Here is a 20,812-nt window from a genome sequence, read left to right on the forward strand (position 1 = left end):
GCCACCACCGCCCGGCATGGGTAAGCTATTTTACTGCACTGTGCTTTAAACTAGTCCTCTTCCCCTTCTCCTCTCTGTCCTCCTCTTCTCCCTCCTTCTTTGTGTGTGGGAGACTTAATCAGGGCCTCATACATACTAAGTACCTGCTCATCACCGTTCTATATCCTAAGCCCTGAGTTCTAAATTTGTAATTGCCTTAGAACACGAAGGCGAAAGTATGTGATCTCCGTGTAGATCACAGCCGGAGCTGTGAGCATAGCACTGTACTCAAAGGGAGTTTCACCTGAGTGGGGTCGTATGATAGCTCCATCAATTTGCCAACAAAAGCTAAAGCCTGTACTGAAGCTGCAGACAGACAAGGACTGGGAAGGTGGTGGGGTCTTTTTAGACATGGTCTGTCTATGCATTTGAAGCTGCTTAGACCAGGCTAGTGTTGTGATATTCATCCTTCTTCCTCAGACTCCTAAAAGCTGTGGTTATAGGTGCATGCTACCATGAGAAGGGTCTTTAAGGCAGCTCCAGTATTCCAGTCAATACGTCTCATTTATATACTAGAAAACTGTCTGTATTTGTATGTACGACCTTTACTTTTCTTTCCCCCTAGATAAAAGGAACCAAACAAAAACATAGTTTGACATGTTAAAACTTGGGAGACTATTGTGGCTTCATTCTGTCATCTAGTGGGCAAGAAAAAAAAAGAAAAAAGAAAAACCAGACCAAAGCAAAAATTATTTTATTATGAATTTGCTGTCATTGTCATTTACCAAGTGTTTTCTGATTAGCATAGCATGATGGCTATTCTTGGTTGTCACCTTGACTATATCTGGAATAAATTCCAACCCAGAAATGGAGGCCGTGATTGTGATCAGGATAGTGAGGCAGGAAGACAGCATGCCTTTGATCTGGACCTTAAGTCTGGGAGGCACAGGCTTTTGATCTAGATCTTGAAGCTGGAAGGTGCACCTTTAAGCTGGACCACACCTCCTTCTGGAAACCTATATAAGGACAGTGGAAGAAGAAAGGTGTTGATGGAGGCTGCTCATTCGTTCCTGGCCGCTCAGGCCCGAAATAATCACACAGAAACTGTATTATTCACAATACTGTTTGGCCAATAGCTTAAGCATATTTCTAGCTAGCTATTATATCCTAAAATAACCCATCTCCATTAATATGTGCATCACCACAAGGTTATAGCCTCCCCACAAAGGTCCAGCAGGCTCGGGTGGGGGCATCTGTCTCCTGTGGAGGTGGTGGCTACATGGTTTCTCATTGACTCCACCTACTCTCTTCTCTTCTATCTGTTTGGAACTCCCTCCTTGCCCTATTTTGCTAAGCCACTGGCCAAAACAGCTTTATTCATTAACCAATAGAGGCAACAGATAGACAGAAGGTCTTCTCACACCAGGAAGGGATTGTTCATTACTTGCCTGCTTTTCCTCGTCTTAGCACGTCCATTCCTTCACTGGTGTTGGAGCCTATGTCTTTGGGGTTCCAGCATATACAGAAGACCAGTTGGGACACCCCACCTGGTGGACATTCCATCATTCACAGCTAGCCATTGTTGGGCTGTAACTCAGTCCAATAAAGTTTTATATATATATATATGTTCATTCTGTAAGTACTATGACTCTAGAGAACCCTAATACATGTAGTTTAAACCTTTACCAAGACTACTGATGAGCTGACTAGCTGAAATATATAGAGAAGAACAATTCAATATCCTAAACCCTAGGCTCCCAAGCCAAATTTTCCAAGATGTTTGTACTTAGGAGCTACAAAGATAAAGACTGAAGAGGAAGCGATTCCAGTTCTCATCACCTGCACCCTCCTAAGGTGTCTTCTTCTACCTGGTCTTCCCCCTTCCTTCAATTGTGAAGGTCTCATGGCAGGGGAGTCATGGTAGCAGGAGTGTAAGGCAGATTGGTCAGATTGTATCCATAGTTGTGAGAAACGGAGAGAGAGGGAACACTCTAGTAAACCTCTTCCCTCGACATTCTTCACAGTTACATTAGCACCAAGACTAGAAACAGTCTGAAGCTCTCGAGGGTCATGTCTTCCCCAATACACAGAGCAAAACCATAAAGAAAACTATTCCACTTAAAAAATTACAAACCCTTAAAATGTTGGTGTTTGCATGTGGCTCATGTTTTGATTTCTAAGAGCGTTCCCTTAGTGTCAGTGAGAATGTCTGTGCTTCCGAGGATGAAGACAGTGGTAGCCAAGTCTCCTTCGAACGGCAGGAGAAGCAGCATACTTAGTGTCTAGTGATGCCTGGGGGATGACTCAGGCTCTTACTATATCGGCAGCTGCTCACCTCCCCCAGCTTCTGTGATGTGTCAGACACTGTCGCATGCGCTTTGCGATCTTCCAACTGTCCAAACAGAGTTGTTTTCACCTTTTTGGTAAGGTCTCTGTCGTGCACATGCCTGCATGGTGAACTTCACTGGTTGGCGGCTGCATTCTCCAGAGTCAGATTCCTTTCCTGTCAAATAGATTTCCACCATTTTGTGGACACCTGGGAAGAGAGAGCATCTGTGGAAGCCGAGATGGTGGGGAGGGGGAGGAGCTGGTGGGCCTGTTGGGACCTTAGGATTTGAGCTTTGGCTCTTTGAACCCAGGATCTCGAAATGCATCATGATTCCTCTTCAATTGACTGTAAGGTTTTGTGGAGGGCTAGTTTTGAACTGCATAGAAACTCTGTGCAGGGCTGACTTGAGGTAGCATTCTTGCTGACAGGCTTGGCAGGTCAGGTAAGGAGAAGGCAAACCTTCTCTATTGGTAGAGTGCTCTGCCAATAGTCAGTCCTTGAGTGCACAGATGTGCACTGTAGTTCAAAGGCTACGATTAGGTTGTGGTTTGTCTCCTCCTGAGGAAGTGTTTCTACATATTATATAATGGCAAAAGTTATTCCCATAACAATAGGCTCCTTGTTTAGATTAAAGAAGGCACAAAGCTCTTGAAATAATTTGTAACAAAGTTGTTAGTTTCTGTAACATTTCCAAATATTATGAGAACTTAGCTTGGATTGTGATTTGAGTATTATAAAAGAGCACTGACTTTGCAATAAAGTATGCAGTTGTATCTCCTACTCTGTATCCCCTGTGTCCTGATTTCTGTGGCACTACCCAGGGTCATCCATAACTGAGGTAGTTGGGGAAGGGTCCCCAACATAGTTTATGTAGCTAATCTTAAAAACAACGGGAACAAGACTGTGTTGGAATGGGCTTTTGGCTTTTATGGACCACTCCGGAGTGTGTGGATTGCACGAAACCTTCCTGGCTTTGCTTTCCTTGAGTTTGAGGATCCCCGAGATGCTGCTGATGCTGTCTGCAAGCTAGATGGAAGAACACTATGTGGAACTGTCCAGTGATTGAAAAGAGATGTCAAAATCGTGACCTGCCTCCCTCTTGGGTTGTCCCCCTTGAGATGACTACCTAGGAGGAGTCTGCCAGCTCGGTGCAATTCTCCATGGAGAAGCGTCTCTGGAAGCCCAAGCAGGTCAGTTTCTAGAGACAGGAGAAGAGAAAGCTCTCTGTCTCTTGAGAGGACTCACAAGCCGTCTCTATCCTTCTCTAGGTCTCAGAGACCATCTAGGTTAAAAGAAAAGAAGAAGAAGACCAGTTGGTTAAAGAAGTGGTGTACAGGAAACAGTTTCATTTGACAGGAGTATGTACAGGAAATTAAAGTTTGGTGTGAGACTTTTCCCACGAGCTTGGTGCATTTTAAAAGATGCCTTAGCTGTTTCAGATTTGTTTTGTCTCTTGGGACAGTGACACACATAACGATGTGCTTTCCCATGCTCTCAAATGGATTGGATGAGGCGTGTAATATCAAGAATTGTTACTTTATAATGTGCCCTTAAGCAAGATCGAATTTGCTTTGAACTTTAGTTTTCTCATAGACTTAAACAAACCTAGATCCTGCCCAGTTGAAGTATGATGTGCTGATGATATAGAAAGAGCTGGCAGACATCGAATAAAGCCGTGGATTCTTCAGTAGGTGGGATATGGTGTGGAGCTGTGGGTGAAATGCTAAATATGATCCCAGTAGCACAGATGCTGCGAGAAACAATTAATAAATGGGATCTCCTGAAACTGAAAACCTTCTGTAAAGCAAAGGACATGGTCAACAAGACAAAACGACAGCCCACAAAATGGGAAAATATCTTCACTAACCCCATATCAGACAGAGGTCTGATCTCCAAAATATACAAAGAACTCAAGAAATTGGTCACTAAAAGAACACATAAAATCCAATAAAAAAAATGGAGTACATACCTAAACAGAGAACTCTCAACAGAAGAATCTAAAATGGCTAAAAGACACTTCAGAAAATGTTCAACATCCTTAGTCAGTCATCAGAGAAATGCAAATCAAAACAACTCTGAAATTCCATTCTTACACATTTAAGAATGGCCAAGATCAAAAACACTGATGACAACTTATGCTGGAGAGGTTGTGGGGAAAAGGGAACACTCCTACATTGCTGCTGGGAATGCAAACTGTTACAGCCCCTTTTGATGTCAGTGTGGCTATTTCTCAGAAAATTAGGAAACAACCTTCCTCAAGACTATAATAGCACTTTGGGATATATATCCAAAGGATGCTCAATAGTGCCACAAGGACATGTGCTCAACTATGTTCATAGCAGCATTGTTAGTCATAGCCAGAACCTGGAAACAACCCAAATGCCCCTCGGCTGAAGAATGGATAAGGAAAATGTGGTACATTTACACAATGGAGTACTACACAGCAGAAAAAAAATAACGACAGCTTGAATTTTGCAGGAAAATAGATGGAGCTAGAAAACATTATTTTGAGTGAGGTAACTCAGACACAGAAAGACAATTATCACATGTATTCACTCATAGGTGATTTTTTTAAACATGAAGCAAAGAAAACCAGCCTACAAACCACAGTCCCAGAGAAGTTAGACAACAATGAGGACACTAAGAGAGACTTATATGGATCTAATCTACATAGGAAGTAGAAAAAGACAAGATCTCCTGAGTAAATTGGGAGCATGGGGACCTTGGGGGAGGATTGAAGGAGGGAGGGGAGAGGTAGAGAGGGGGAGCAGAGAAAAATGTAGAGCTCAATATTTTTTTAAAAAAAAACTATTAATGAAGGTATATTTACCCTAAAGATTTAAAGTAGGACTTATTGATTCTCTTTCAGATATAAAAGTTTAGGTTTGTGGTTTCCTTAAGATTCCTTATAAGATTATCTTTCAAGGTAAGTAATAAAGTAATTGGTCCTTTCTAACTGAAAAGTGCAGCCTGCCAGTAAAAGACCTGACAAGTACCCCCTTGCTCGCCACACGGTTAATTCCTTCCAGCTCTTTCCTTCTCCTACCTGCAGGTCCACTTGCCCTCTTCATCTTTTCATCCCTGTTTCTCACACATCCGTAGAATGTAGACAGAGGAAGGCTGAGAGCAGTCTCCTGGGAGGTAAATACCAACTGACAGGCCTACAGAGGGGGAGGGGCGGCTCGAGTTGCTATGAGGACCTGTGGGGTGTGTGGAATGCTGACCTGAACCACACATGAGCTCCTCGAGCTCCATTAAGGAAATTTTGAAGGCCTGGGGTGTGGGGGTGTGCCATCCTCGAAAAGAATTCATCTGATCAGAAGGGTAGAAGACTTAAAAGAGCCCCCTTTTCCTTCCTGGTGGACACCGCCCTTTATGCGCTCATAGCCTCTGCCTCAACAGAGAGACTGTGGCATTTCAGCTTTGATTAAAAAAAACAGTTCTATTTCCAGAGGTGCTGCCCTTCCTTTATTTCCATGTCACCTCCATCAATCCCAATCTAACCGGATCCAACCCAGCCTGAGAATTCAACAGCTTAGGAAAACAGGCAGAGTGCTTTGGTGTGTTAACACGGACAAGTCTGTCAAGTCAGAAGAGTGTAGTCCACACAATTGATGAGGGCATATTTTCACACTTTTAATAACATATACTCATACTATCTGTCTTAATTGTGTGTATGCCTCTGTGTGCGTGTGTTTGGGGGGGAGAGGAGAAAGAGAGGAGAGAGGGGGATAGAGAAGGAGAGAGAGAGAGGGATAGAGAGAGAGGGAGGGAAGGAGAGAGAGAGAGAGGAGGAGGAGGAGATTGCCCACTGAGTACATTAAGATTTTTGCAGCGTGCTTTGGCTTCAGTTATGCCCTGAATGTCAGCAGTCCTCCAACATCCATAGGCTGAAGCAGTGACAGGTATGGTGGGCATTAGGATGGCGACGGTGCCCACGCAGATGGCCAAGAGACTCCTTTGCACCTTCCATTATGTGCGAATGCAGCAGGAAGTTGTCACTTACAATCTAGAAAGCAGTCCCTTGCTAGATCCATGACCTTTGACTGACTGCCTAGTCCTCAGGACCATAATGCAATTTGGTGTTTTGCAAGCTACTCAGTTTATAGTGTTTTGTTGCAACAGCCTAAACAAGATAAGATGACCATGTGCTTATCCTGTTGGTTATGATATAGCCATTTTTATGTGAATATGTCACAGCTTCAGCTGGCATATTATGGGTTAATAGAGAAAACCTTCAGAACTTTGAATACTTGCTTCAGGAAATGCTCTGTGGATCACTTGGTTCGATCACTGAATAAATCGTTTCTTACTACACCGTTCAGAATATTCCAAACCTGAGCCTTTTCCTGGATCCATGAAAGTGTCTGTGTTTGATGATGCTTGCAGAGGGCATAGCTCCTGGACCAACCAAGAGGAGCATCTCTGATGGTCACATGGCACAGGTGTGTGACCAGAGGAGCCTTCCTGCACCAGTCATTGAATGATGTTCCCAGGTATTTCATCAAGTGCTCCGGGACACACCCACGCTGGTCCATAGGACATTGTGTCTTCTCCAGGGTCTTGAGCATGGTAGCCATATAGAAAACAGCTGTCTGCTGGGCTGTTGCTGTGGTAACGTTATTAAAGCAGTTTGGAAGTAAGATGAAAAGATGACCCTCTGAGTAAAATATTTGCCATGTTTTTCTGTTTGTTTAAATGAAAAGTAAGACAGGAAAGTGAGATGAAAGTCTCTTAAAACCTTTGAAAGAATTGTTCTGTGGTGGGCTAGCCACCAGAGAAGACTGCTCAGACTTGGGTTCAAGACAATAGGAAGTCTATTAGCTGACCAGTAGCTACACTGGGTGTTCATGAACCGAGTTCAGTTCTTAGCCTTTATCGGTGTGAGCTTTTAGCACAACAATCATGTCCTGGATTGACACACCTCGGTTAGCAAGAACAGTTAACAGAAGCAGAACTGGAGAAGCCAACAAGCAAGGTTAGTACATGTAGGAACTTTTTCAGAACTACGGATTTGATGGATTAGGTTTTGCTCTTGTTTTGGCAGGTGTTGCTGTCTATGTGCTGGATTAAAGGCCTGAATGGTACTTCCATCAGGGCGTCAGTTGTACTGTGGGCTTGTTACGATTCAGACCTGCTACGGCTTTTTAAATTTGCCTCCTTGTTCCCAATAGGAAGTGGAGAACATGAGTAAGGCCCCCAATTCTGTCAGTTTGGTGCTCTGAATGTAAGTGCTGTGTTTTATGTGTTGTTTAGAGAAAAACCAATCAAATTAACATTTCTAGAACTTTTCAGGACTAGCCTGAAAACTCAAGAGGTCAGTGATTCTCCTATATTTTTCTAAGGAAAAGACACACCTTTCCACACTGACACCCACACATCACACCACACAAAACAACAACCAAACAAAAAACTATCCAGGCTCAGAGAAATTTTCTACCCTCCTTTTCCCTCCCTCCCTCCCTCTCTCTTTCTCTTCCTTCCTTCCTTCCTTCCTTCCTTCCTTCCTTCCCTCCTTCTCTGCAGTTTTCTGGTTTTTTTAATCCTCTCCCCAGGTAAGGGTCTAGCTCAAGCCTTGCATATAGTAGGCAAGAGCTCAACCACTGAGTTCACCAGAACCCTTTCACCTTAAAAATTCCTATTATTTATCTAACTCTTGGAATGCAAAATTATTTCTTTTGTACAAAGTCATGTGCCATGTATTACTAGTCTGCTATAACAAAGAAAAAAATGATGGGATAACGATTGCTGGAATTAAAGGTGTGCACCATCACCACTCAGAGGTCAGCCTGCTGCTCTTACACCGTCCTTGAGCACTTGTCTAGAGATAACTCCGCCCACTTGGGCTAAGCCTTCCCATCGCAATCACCAAGAAAAAAAAATGCCGCACAGGCTTGACTACAGTGCCATCTGGTGGGAGCATTTCCTCAGCTGAGGCGCTCTTCCCAAATCAGAAATGCAAATCAAAACCTTGTGATTCCATCTTACCCAAGCCAGAATGGCTTTGGTAGGAAAACGGATAAGGATGAATTCTGTCAAGGACTATAGACAAGATAGGAAAGTTTACACACTGCTGGTAGGAATGAAAACTAGTCCAGCCCCTACGAAAATCAGTCTTGGGGATTCTCACAAAAAGAAAACTGGGTCTACCACACAAAGCCTGGCTCCGCCGCTGCTCGCTGTTAACCCAGGCCGGCCCCTCGCAGAGGCTGCGTGCTCACGCTTACGGCAGCTCCAGTCTAGCGAACCAATTTAGGTGTCCAACATAGAAACTACTTAAAGAAAATGGTGGCATGCGCTCAGGGGAATTTTTCCTTTAGCTGTAAAGAAGGATCAGGTTCTGTCATGCGTGGGGAAACGTGTGCAGCTGAAGACAGCTGTAGCCCGGGAATGGAGCCAGTCTGAGAAGATGCGTTCCCTCATCTGCGGTCCCGCGTTTTATAGACTTACATAAGATCCTCTATGTCTCTGTACAATGAAAACACAAGTGAGAGTGTCTAGGGGACAAAGAGCACAGTGGGAAGGGGGGGGGGCGAGAAAAGGAAGAATGTGCTCCAAGTGGACTATACCCTTGTATGAAAACTTAAAAAGCAAAATGCAAAAGAGGACATGGAGTTTCAACACATGAGTCTAAGGTTGCCCGTCCAAGCTATGCAGGCCCGAGGCAGCAGCAGTCTGTCAGTAAAGGCAATGTTGGCTCTGGCCCTGATGCCACAGGCACCTCAGTGCCCATCAGACCTGCTTTGGATGAGAAGTGACCACGAATCTGTCTTTGTATAGCACATAGGCTGGTATTTTGCTTTATTTTCTTTCCTGGTACCAAGGATAGAGATCAGGAGTCAGCAGCGTACCACTTTACCACTGAGTTATTCTTCTAAGACAAAGACATATTTCTTTCTTGAATATCTAGGGATTCGGGGTGCTGCAGGAGAGACCCACTCTTCCGCAGTATTATGTCTCAAAATACAATTTTATGTTATTTCAGTGAGAAATTTTTAAAAGTCATGATTAAGCAATAATATACATCCAAATTTAGCCACACTTACGGAAACTCGGGCATCTGGCTTTTTACTTTAGTGTCTCACTTCACGCGGAGACAAAGGCTTGAACTGTGGACAGAGCTCCCAAAGGAAATGACCAAAATTCTGTGGCTATTTCGTTCTGGCCAGTAACACAGCTATCCTCAGAAAAACTAAGGCTCAAGACATGTGTGGTTTAATGTTTTTCCCTTCTAGTCTCTTAGCGAGCATTTGTTTCCACATCATGCCCTCTGTGGTGGGAGGTGGATTCTCCTGAGGCTTCATACAATGACAGGCTTTCACAATGCAGCTGGCTGACTCCCAGACCCAGCAAAGTACTGGTGTAGTTTTGGGGTGAAAGTCACGCCGTCTTGTGCAATCGTTAGAATCTGCTGAAATCAGCAGGGTGCCAATATGGAAGGCGGGGACAGGTGACCAAAACTACCATAAAGTGTATAAATGAGGAGAGGCGAAGGCCATGAGGCATTAGTAAGCATATGCCCTTTGCAGTTAGAGAGATCCAGCTTCACACCCTGGGTATGTTCTCTTACTCTTAAGCATCTGTGTATTAATAGGAAGACACAGTGTAAGGGCATACTTGGACTTGCCTTTCTCGGTGGGCTTGACAATGTTGTCCCATTCACCAGGAAAAGCAAGACTTTTAGGCTCTGTGTGGCCAGGCAAGCTTGTAGTTGGCAGCAGCAGACACTTGCCCAGCCTGTGCCTGGAGCATTCTATTTCTGAAGGACTTACTGAAGCTACTCCCTGCATCCAGAGCTCCGTCTGGAAGCATGATTCAGTTCTTCAAATCTGTGCTCCTGAGCACCAACTCTGGGCTTTCAAATACAAGACATGGGTTCGCATTGGTTTTCCAACCTCAAGCCTTCTAGAACAGCTTAGCGGGTTCCTAGAACCCAGACCTGGTATTCCCAATAGATGGAGGAGGTGTATACGGAGGAGACTGGGAAAACAAGGCTAATCTATACACAGAAAACTAGTTTTCAAAACTTTATCTTGACATTTGGAACCAGGAAATCTTAAAAGACAGCGCTCTGATGTCAATGCAAGTTTTCTGTGATACTGGGCTTGAATTATGTAAGGACCGTGGATTTTGGAATTCGGAACTGCCAAAGGCCTTGAACTTGCCCCACACCGCAGCAGGAACTTCCCCGTACCTTAGTTCTCAGAGGTCATGCACATCAGCATTTCTCAACCTGTAGATCACAGTCCCTTTGGGGGTCGAAGGACGCTTTCACAGGGATTGCTTAAGACCATTGGAAGCATCAGATATTTACATTATGATTCATAACAATAGCAAAATTACAGCCATGAAACATCAATGAAAATAATGTTATGGTTGGGGTCACCACAACACGGGGAACTGCACTGAAGGGCTGCAGCATTAGGAAGGTTGAGAATCACTGGTACACATGGTCTTTCCGGTCAGAGAGGGGAGGATCCCTTCTGCTTTTTCTCCTAGGGCGGCCCCTCACCATTCTTGCTGAAATATTGAACCACACATTTAGTTCCACGCAATAAGCAGGAGTACGATGCAAGAGTTAGTGTCGTCGACTTACCAAGGCAAACTTATGGGAGAGGGAGGTCTCCTGATCCCAGAACAATTCGTTTTACTTGAGGATGTTTCTCGTTACATCTGGAGACATCTTGTTTTTATTGCTGTCTTTACCCTTGCCCCATCTGCTCTGGAAGAGCACGGCCAGAGCCTGGGCACATGAGAGTTTGACTGAAGCTCTACTTGGCTTCCCAAACCCAAGCGGGATTAAACCGGGTTCCCTGGCGTGGAGACTCAAGGCAGCTGCCAGGGGCAAGGGGCGCTGCTCACTGGCTGCTGTCCCTCACTGGGCTGGCCAATAGTGAAATGGGGACTGCCTGTCCCCATGAGTACCCGTCTCACTCATAAGACCAGGCCATTTTCTCCTCATTTTCGTCTGTACGGTAGCCAATAGATCTGACTACACCAGAAGGTAAGAATAATTCTTACTAAATTATTAAGAATAATTCTACTAAATTCCTGGTTGCGTGCATATAAATGCCAATTCTGGCTGGGCTGTGTTTAGATTTTGCTCTCCACAGGAGTGTAAGGATGGATGTAGAGGAAACTCAGACCAAGGAAGCCCCAACTGGGCCAGATAGGCACTGGGCTCTTCATCTATTGTTCAGAGTTCTAAGAGAATTATCTCTTTTGGTCCAAATGCTTGAGGCTATGCTGAACTTTGCTCAGTACATTTGATAGCAAGGTGCTCACTGAGAAAAAACAAAACAAAACTTGGAGTTAGTGAAGTGGGAGGCTTCATCCAGAGATGCAATTCCGATGGAAAAAGGGATATCTCGCCTTGCTGCTTTATGAGTTAAGATGATAAAGAAGCAGGCAGAGAGACAGCTTGGGGAAGCCACGTTGAGTTCTGAAGTCGGACGAGTTTCGAATCCATTTCTACTGCTTAGCTCTACTCAGCAGATATGAGCAGAGTAGATGCCATAGAACAGTCAGGACTGAGGGGAAGAAACGGGTGTGGTCTTGCTGTTGTCTGAAGAGCTGGGAACACCTGTCAGCATGAGCCATTGGGGATGCTTGAGGGGACTGGGTGACACTAAGAGGTCTGGAATATAGTGGCAATCTGGACAGAAAGCCATATTTTTGAAAGATGTTTCCTGACAGAAACTTTGGGCCTGCTTGGTCTTTGCCAAACCCAATTCTTGTCCCAGTGAACATGGCATCGGAACCCTGGTGGTAGACGCGTGAAGTGGGGAGGGTTGGGAAGTTCAGGGAGCCTCTTTTGTGTGTCATGAGCTGTAAGTCCCCTTATCTGGAGAATTTTTTTTAAGACAAGGGCACAACCATCTCACTCCTTGTGACTCCGTTAAAAATGAGGGCAGATAATTTGGTCAGATGGATTCTGTGAGCAAGAGGGCTAGTGGAAGAGGTGGTGTGTAGCTTGGTTCTTGGAGCACTTTGGTTCCCAAAACTTGACAAGAGATCCTCGGTGCCTCCGTCCCCACGTCCTGAGGAATCCTGAGAGACACGGCTTGCTTCTTGTCTTGTGCACACGAACATGTGTGCAATTGCACATGGAAGCCAGAGGCGTCTTTCTTAACTTCCACTTTAATTTTTGACAGGAGAGACAAGGTCTCCTACTGAACCTGGAGCTCGATGAAGAAGGCCAGACTCATTGGTCATGGAGCTCCAGGGAGGCTCCTGTCTCTGACAGGCTTTGACATGGGTTCTGGGGATGGAAACTTAGGTTGTCATGGTTACACAGAAAGTACTCTATCAACTTCATCTCCTAAGATCTCAGAATCTTATTTGTGTATTTGTGTGTGTATGCGTGTGTGTGTGTGTGTGTGTGTGGGCTGTGTACCGGTACACTCATTCTGCGCCAGGCATGTGATGGTCAGGGGACAACATTTGGGAGTCAGTTCTCTGCTCCGACCTTGTTTGAGGCAGTTCTCTCTTGCTGATTCTCCCACTCTGTGTTCTCCAGGCTGCATGGTCCATGAACTTTGGGATGATTCTCCTGTCTTCACTCCCCTTCAGCCGTAAGAGTGCTGTGGTTACAGAGGCAGGCCACTGCATCTTGCTTTTCATGTGGTCTCCAGGGATTGGACACAGGCTGTCATCCTTGCCCAGGAGTGCTTATACTGAGCCGTTTCTCTTTGCCCTCATTTTTGTCTTTTTAAAAAAGGTTTCAGAGACAAATGTTCCCCTTGCTTGTCCACCCAGAAGACCAGCAGCTCCACGTGCTCTGCTGAAGTTAGGGGACCGATACATTTGGTTTTTTTTTTTGTTTGTTTGTTTGTTTTGTTTTTCGAGACAGGGTTTCTCTGTGGCTTTGGAGCCTGTCCTGGAACTAGCTCTGTAGACCAGGCTGGTCTCGAACTCACAGAGATCCGCCTGCCTCTGCCTCCCGAGTGCTGGGATTAAAGGCGTGTGCCACCACCGCCCGGACCGATACATTTGGGAAGCAAGAGCTTCAATCAGGAGCTCATCCTAAAGACTTCATGGAGGGATGCTCTGCTTTTCCAGTTTCTTGAGAACGTGCTTGTTTGTGTGTGTGAGTGTGTGTATGTGTGTGTGTCTGTATGCATGTGTGTTTGAATGTGTGCGCGTATGTAAGGACATGAGAATGTACACAGCTCTTCTAAGGCCGAGTGAAAGCTTCCAGATAATTGTCTTAGGAACTAAACAGAGGTGAACTAGACAACTCCTGGCCCTGTCATTTATGATTGAGTTGTACTATTGTGAAACTGACAATATTAACCCATCTTATGTTTTTATTTATTCTTTTGTGGTACTGAGGATGGAATTTAGGGTTTCACAGAGGCTAAATGAGGGTTTACCATTGATCTCAAGCCTCGGTTACCACTATTGATCTTTAAGAATGGCTATTTCATGTCATTCAACCCAAAGACTGCATGATCTTTTTCTTTTTGTTGTTTTTGTTTTTTGAGACAGGGTTTCTCCGTGTAGCCCTGGTGTCCTGGAACTCACTCTGTAGGCCAGGTTGGCCTCAAACTCAGAGATCCTCCTGCCCTTGTCTCCTGAGTGCTGGGATTAAAGCCATGTGCCACCACCACCCGGCTAAGACTGCATGGTCTTAAGGTAACATCTTCGCTCTTTCAAGTCTCAGGTTCTCCTGTTTAGCACAGTAAGAAGTAAGTCCTGGTATAGGAGGGTTAAATGAGATAAAGTCTGAAAGTACTTTGTAGTGGTTGTGGTGGAGCACACCTTTAAATCCAACATTAAGGAGGCAGAGGCAGGGGGATTTCTATGAGTTCAAGGCCAGTTTGGTCTCCATTGAGAGTTTCAGGACAACCAGGGCAACATAGGAGATCCCTGTTTCATAAAACAAAAGGAAGTACCTTATGTAAATTCTACCTCACAGACTTGTCACCAGTATCAAAGTGTACTTGAGCTCCTCATCTCACAGGAGTCCACTTGAGCAACTGAGCAGGTTAGGACACTGGGCCCAAGACCTGTGGGTCATTTTAGAGGCGCTGCTGCAAGCCATGATGGTTTCTAAGTCGGAAATCTCTCAAGGCTCATCTTCCTACTTTCTCGACTTCCCCCATTTTGTGCAGTTATGTTCCTTTCTTCTTTCATGAAGGTGAAAATAACCAACATGTCCAACCTTCTAGCATGGAGCCATCCCAAGAGGACGTACGAGGTGCACCCCCAGCCTTTCAGTTTCTAAAACCAACGGTGGGAGGACTCTTGGGGTCCCTCTTGGCTCTGGCATTTCTCGTGGCCTTTGTTGGCTGGCATTGAAATCATATTTAGTGACCTCTTCTCTCAATGTAGCCATCTCTGTTAGTCCCACAGGAAAGCCCAATGTTGCGTTTCACAAGATTCTTCCGTTGTTACTGAAATGCTAGTGGGTCAAAGTGGGATTTCACATCTGTTCCACTATAGTGTGGTCCTTTAGGGTCGCTGGAACATGGAAACCATCCTTTTGCATAATTCCCATGGAGTTTGCCGGCGAGGCAACTATAGGGAAGGCCAGTATGGTGATCTGGTTCTACTTTGTTTGCTTCTTATGATTAGGCAGAAATGACTGAACCTTTCTGGCTCCCAGATGTTTCACATGGAGCCCTCCCCCCCTGGTGCTGTGTGGGTGAAATAAAATGCCAACCTTCCAGAGCAGGTCATCCATAAACACTGGTCTGCTTCCATTGTCTCATTTATGAGTATAGCAGATCATAAGGTTATAAAACACTCCCTACTTTGTGCCAGCTGGGTCTCATGATCATATGTCTAGCCAAAGAGCATAAAGCCAGGGACGGAGACGTGGGCAGAACAAGGAGGGGGCTAGCTGAGAAGCCAGCTTATTTGATTTGCAATCTTCTGTCTCTCACCCCCACCACCATGGGGGAGTGATGCTAAAAGGCAGGGTACTTGACTTTAGTACTCTCTTGACTGTGTCGGAGAGTCTGTTACTAGGTCAGGGCTTGACTTCCAGCTCTTTTGTGTTTAGCTCTAGCATCTTGGACATCACCCAAGCACTCAGAAGCCCCCTCTCCTCACCCCTAAATCAGTGCAGACATATCTGACAGCCATTGCTCACCAGCTTATTCCAGACGCTCGGGGATGCATGGTCTGTCAGTTGTCATTTAGTCTTCCAACAAACACGTAAAGGGTGAGAACTGGTTATTTGCTGGTTGTCTGTACCTGAGTGCATGGTTTTCCGAAGACCCCGTATTGTCTCCCAAATGGTCGTGATGGTTAAATGAGATGACAGGACCGAGACTTTCCAAATGTAAAACATTATACACGATCCTTGCCGTCTAGCTTCATGACCTACCCCAAACTCATGACCTATCCAAAACATTTTTTTTCAGTATCATACTCTAACCATAGATGATGTACAGTACTCAGTTCCAGGCAATAGTGTTTCCCCCCCATAGAAATAGAAATCTTTCAAAATCAAAGTGTAACAATTGCTTTGTTTATGTAAAGAACCGAAATAATTTCAAATTAAAAAAAAAAGATGCATTCTGTGTCCTTCAGTGGTTATCCAGAGCTGACTTTCTACCCAGAATCAGGTGGAAATGAAGCCTTCTTCAATTAGGAGCTGTCCTTAGCAAATGTTTAGGGACTGGAGAGAGAGTCCAGCAGTTAACGCGGGCAGAGACATCTTGCAAAGGAGCTGGTTCACAGCTGTCGGTAACTCCAGCTCCAGGCGATCCAAGCCTTCAGCCCTCCAAGTGCGCCCGGACACAGATGTACACCCCCAGGCATATTCAAATTAAAAAAAAATCTTAAAAAAAGAAACAGCCGAGGATATGTGCCGTTTGGCACCTCTGCCCCTTGCCACTCCCGGGGATCCCGGAACAGCTGCACCTGTGAGTAAAGTGCTGGGTACACAGAGGCCTTGGGGAAGAATGTGTTCTTTTAGGTGAGAAAGGATGCTGATTTCTTCAGCAGAAAGGGAGAACCAGAAAACTCTAGGGGTCTGTCTTTGCCTCCCTTCCCAACATTTAGGTAAGTCCTGGGCTACCCTTTATCCAGAGGGTTCTCCTTAACTGCCGGCATTAGGCCACACGAATTCTGGATTCTTTCTTGTTTCCCGCTGGAAAGATTGGCACGTCATAGACTCTTACTTCTTTGCATCTGGGGGGAAGAGCAGAGTTAAACTTCTCAGGAGTGTGGTTGCTGAGGCTGTAAGAAGTAAGGGCAGAGACGAAGCAAGATAGACGACATCTGTAAAGCTTCAAAGCAAGGGCTAGTGAGATCGCTCAGTGGGTAAAGGTGCCTAACCTAATGACTCCAGTTCATTCCCCAGGACCCAATTGGGGGAAGGAGGGAGCTGACCCGCGCAAGGTGCTCTCTGACTTCCGTGGGTACATACCCACAGGCACGCGCGCAGGAACACACACACACACACACACACACACACACACACACACACACCCTACTGACCAACCTGCCTAGCTAGCTGACTGACGGTAATAAAAAAAGTTTCAGGACAAGCATTCTCTCTAAATACAAGAGGGACATCTGGGGACTTTCCTCTGGTTTTCTCTAACTTGCCTCTTTTGCTCTCGGGACTAGTCAGACCTAAAGTGCTTCATTTTCATTTCCCTGTAGCCATTGTTGAGACTATGCTTCTGAGCCCTCCAGATTCAGTAGATGGCGACAAAGGCCCACAGAGACGCCGCGAGGCAGTCTCGGGGCCCGCTGGCGCTCTCTGGGAGAGGCACTTGATTCAGGCAGTTGTCTCTGGCCCTCTCCTACTACAGTAGGTTTGGAGCTAGGCTGGGTTACATGAAACACTTTCTCGAGACAGTATCCTCCACAACAAAACCAAAAAAGTTCAAATAAACAAAAATGGAGAAGAAACACATTGTGATGCTAGTAAGTAACCAACAGAGAACACTCACAGAGATACTTAGTGAGGGGATTAAGAGATAGCCGTTTAATAAATTATACAATTTATTAGTGACTGGAGAATGGAAACCATTTATTCTGCTCACTGAACAACATCTTTTGGTATAACTGTTGAGACAGAATCTCACTATGTAGCTCCTACTAGACTGGCAATGCAGATATTTTAGATGATGATTATAAACACAAGAAATGACAAAACCGAAACAGTGTTTCAGGTGAAGAATGATTGTTGCTATTCTTTAAGAATAAACATATCCTTTGGAGTTAGTTACTTTCTTTCTGTGGTCTCCAATGAGTGTGTGTGAGCGTGAGTGTGTGTGCGGGTATTTGTGTTTGTACACACAAGTGCTCACAAGTGTACATGTGTATGTGAAAATGAGGGGGAAAAGAAGAGCCAGGGAGTGAGAAGCTGTCTAGAGTTGAATGGAACAACCAGAAAAACCCAGGACAGGATCTCAGAAAGCTCCCCGTGCCTGGGCCTGTGTTCAGGATGAGGAGACTAGAAGCAGATCATTCCTGCTGCCTGTGAATGTACAATCTGGCAGCTAACCGGGTTTATGTGCAGGCGACTATGCTATGCAGTGCAAATTTCAGAGAAGGACTCTAAGTGAAGGCCTTCTGGGGGAGCAGGGACAGAGGTAGCCACTGAAGGCCTTCCAGGACAGGTGAGGACAGGGGTAGCCATTGAAGAACTTCTGGGAGAGGTGAAGACTGGGGTAGCCACTGAAGGCCTTCTGGGGAGGTAAGTATTAAAGGTGCAGATCTTTGGAATAGACTCCACTCAGGGCTGGAATGATGCAGGCTGATGAGCTGTAGTACTGTGTGCGTCTGTCCTTCCCATGGCTATACACTTGTTGATTCTAGGGCTCAGGATGCTGCTCCAAACTGTCCTGCTGCTCTTAGTTCTGCACTGTCATGCTGAGGTTACCACAGCTGAAGAACCAGGAGTCCCGCTCCCTCCTCCCAAGGGGACTTGTGAAGGTTGGATGGCAGGCATCCCAGGACATCCTGGCCACAATGGAACACCAGGCCGTGATGGCAGAGATGGTACTCCTGGTGAGAAGGGCGAGAAAGGAGATGCAGGTATGAAGAATCCTGGGCAGACTGGGGCTTTGCAGAGTGTAGGTAGAGACTGTTCGTTTGTTCCTGGCTGTCCAGACCTGAAATAATCACAGAGAAACTGTATTAATTACAACACTGCTATGCCTATTAGCTCAGGATTCTTATAAAGTAACTCTTACATCTTAAATTAGCCAATTTCTATTATTTTATATTTCACCACAAGGCTCATGGTTTGTCTCCTTTGGTGGCTACATGGCGTCTCTTTGACTCAACCTTCTCTCTTTCTGTGTCTTTTTCAGTCTAGCTATATTCTGCCCTGCTATAGGTCAAAGCAGCTTTATTCATTAACTAATAAAAGCAACACATATACAGAAGGACATCCCACATCAGCAGGATATGTGATACCAGTTACTAAGGCCCAGACACAGGCAAGAAGCAAAACCTTTCTTATCTGGTTCATAAGCATCCCGGAGCTTGAGTTGTCCTCTTTGAGTGAGATGAGGCGGTATCTACTGAGGTATCCACAACTTCCCTCCATCTGCCTCTCCCCCCTGCCTACCCATGTCCACATTCCCAATGGATTCTTCTTCTTCTTACCCCCTAATTCTTGCTCTATCTACTGTCAGCCATCTGTCCGTTCTGAACACTTCTGTAGTACCTGGCAGCTTTTAGAGAATGCTTGGTTTAGTCAGGAAGACAAGTCTAATGTACAAGACTCCGGGTAGCGGTTATGAGGACAAAGTGTCTTCCAACACGCCAATCAGAATGTGTGCAAAGACTGAAGGTATGGAATGCAGAAGAAGAGCACCAGAGAGGATGCAGATTCATGATCAGGCTCTACTGAGGAGACTGGACTTGAGCCATCCCTCGAAGGACGACTCCAGAGATTAGAGGAGGGAGGACATTTGGACGGAGGGGATAGAAGGCAGCACATGGTTGGTTAGCCAGTGCACAACGGACAGGTTGGGCAAGTGAACTGTGATGGATACTTACAGGAGATGAATTTCTGGCGGGGTGGTCGGTATGGAAAGGTATGAGATGAAGGAATGAATGGACCAATGAGTAGTTGGATACATCATGATCAGAACATCTTCTGACCCCAAGTGACTACTACTAACTCAAAGCCTCTACCAGGCCCAACCAAGCAAAGAACAATGAGGCAGGATGAACTATCTAGCGAGGAAGTTCTCTATATTAATCAGTTTGCTCACCTGTCTTTTAATTCATTCATAACTTTAAAAACCATGGTTGGAGATGAACTTGTGGGAACCCACCCAGGGTGTGTGAAGTGGAGATGACATCTTTCCTTGTCCTGTCACATGGATGGTGGGTGGAGGCCCTGGAAACCGTCTGGGCATCTCTGTTCCCAGCAGTCACAGAGTTCTTCTCCCTTTCTAGGTCTTCTTGGTCCTAAGGGTGAGACAGGAGATGTTGGGGGGACTGGAGCTGAAGGGCCCCGAGGCTTTCCCGGAATCCCCGGCAGGAAAGGCGAGCCCGGAGAAGGCGCTTACGTGTATCGCTCAGCATTCAGCGTGGGGCTGGAGACTGGAGTCACGGTGCCCAATGTTCCCATCCGCTTTACTAAGATCTTCTACAACCAACAGAACCACTACGACGGCAGCACTGGGAAATTCTACTGCAACATCCCCGGGCTCTACTACTTCTCCTACCACATCACAGTGTACCTGAAGGACGTGAAGGTGGGCCTCTTCAAAAAGGACAAGGCTGTTCTCTTCACCTACGACCAGTACCAGGAAAAGAACGTGGACCAGGCTTCTGGCTCTGTGCTCCTCCACCTGGAGGTGGGCGACCAAGTCTGGCTCCAGGTGTACGGGGATGGGGAGCATAACGGGCTCTATGCAGATAATGTCAATGACTGTACCTTCACTGGCTTCCTCCTGTACCATGATACCAACTAACTCAGAGCTCCCAATGGCCTAAGTACCCCCAAGAATCAAGGAACAGTCAGCAGGCTTCCAGCATAGTTTGAAAGATTGATTTTATTGTTGAGTTTGAGGGTTCTGAATATTATCCGCATGTGTACTCATTCATTCATGAAATGGCTTTATTAAAAAAAAATCATTTCTGTGTTCTTAGTCCAGAAAAAGAAGCATTCCCTGGTCTCTGCAAGTCTTACATAGTAGCAATAATAGAATAAAAATAACATTTAGGGGGAAGTTTCACAATACTCTCACTAATGCTATTTTGTGTTCACTGTCTCTCTTGATGTTCACACAAATCCTGTGTATACTGTATATATATGAAATACAGTATCTCCTCTTTTTACAGTTGGGGTCTTTAGGCTGAGTTTATGAATGTCTAAAGTCTTAAATGTATTAAAATAGCAGAGCTAAAAGTGGAGGCCAGAGCAGGGTCTGTTTCCACTGGAAGTGTGGGTTAAAAGGGCCAGTTCCTGCGAAAGTTGTTACTTCTCTGCCCGGCTCCACTCTGGCAAAAGAAGATCATCGCCCAAACCTCATTCAAGAGATTTATTGGGAGGGAAGAATCCAGGAGCCGGAG

At 45.4% G+C, this 20,812-nt stretch overlaps 1 protein-coding gene and 1 pseudogene across 1 annotated transcript; both read left to right on the forward strand.

Moving 5' to 3' along the window:
* Positions 1-2,350: 2,350 nt before the first annotated feature.
* LOC101996560 lies at positions 2,351-3,661 on the forward strand (annotated as a pseudogene).
* A 7,544-nt stretch (positions 3,662-11,205) lies between these two features.
* Adipoq (adiponectin, C1Q and collagen domain containing) lies at positions 11,206-20,402 on the forward strand. Its single transcript, XM_005344756.1, has 3 exons — positions 11,206-11,312; positions 18,095-18,313; positions 19,691-20,402. The coding sequence occupies exons 2-3, from the start codon at positions 18,103-18,105 to the stop codon at positions 20,209-20,211; spliced, it is 732 nt and encodes a 243-aa protein (XP_005344813.1). The 5' UTR covers positions 11,206-11,312; positions 18,095-18,102; the 3' UTR covers positions 20,212-20,402.
* The last annotated feature ends 410 nt before the right edge of the window (positions 20,403-20,812 follow it).

Source organism: Microtus ochrogaster, chromosome 2 (assembly GCF_000317375.1).
Source record: "Microtus ochrogaster isolate Prairie Vole_2 chromosome 2, MicOch1.0, whole genome shotgun sequence".
Classification (NCBI taxonomy): domain Eukaryota; kingdom Metazoa; phylum Chordata; class Mammalia; order Rodentia; family Cricetidae; genus Microtus; species Microtus ochrogaster.

Excerpts from the sequence above, each read along its gene's own strand:
- Adipoq (XM_005344756.1), top strand. The coding sequence starts at position 18,103 with ATGCTGCTCCAAACTGTCCTGCTGCTCTTAGTTCTGCACTGTCATGCT. Across the intron at positions 18,314-19,690 it reads GGGCGAGAAAGGAGATGCAG|GTCTTCTTGGTCCTAAGGGT; the intron begins GTATGAAGAATC and ends CTCCCTTTCTAG.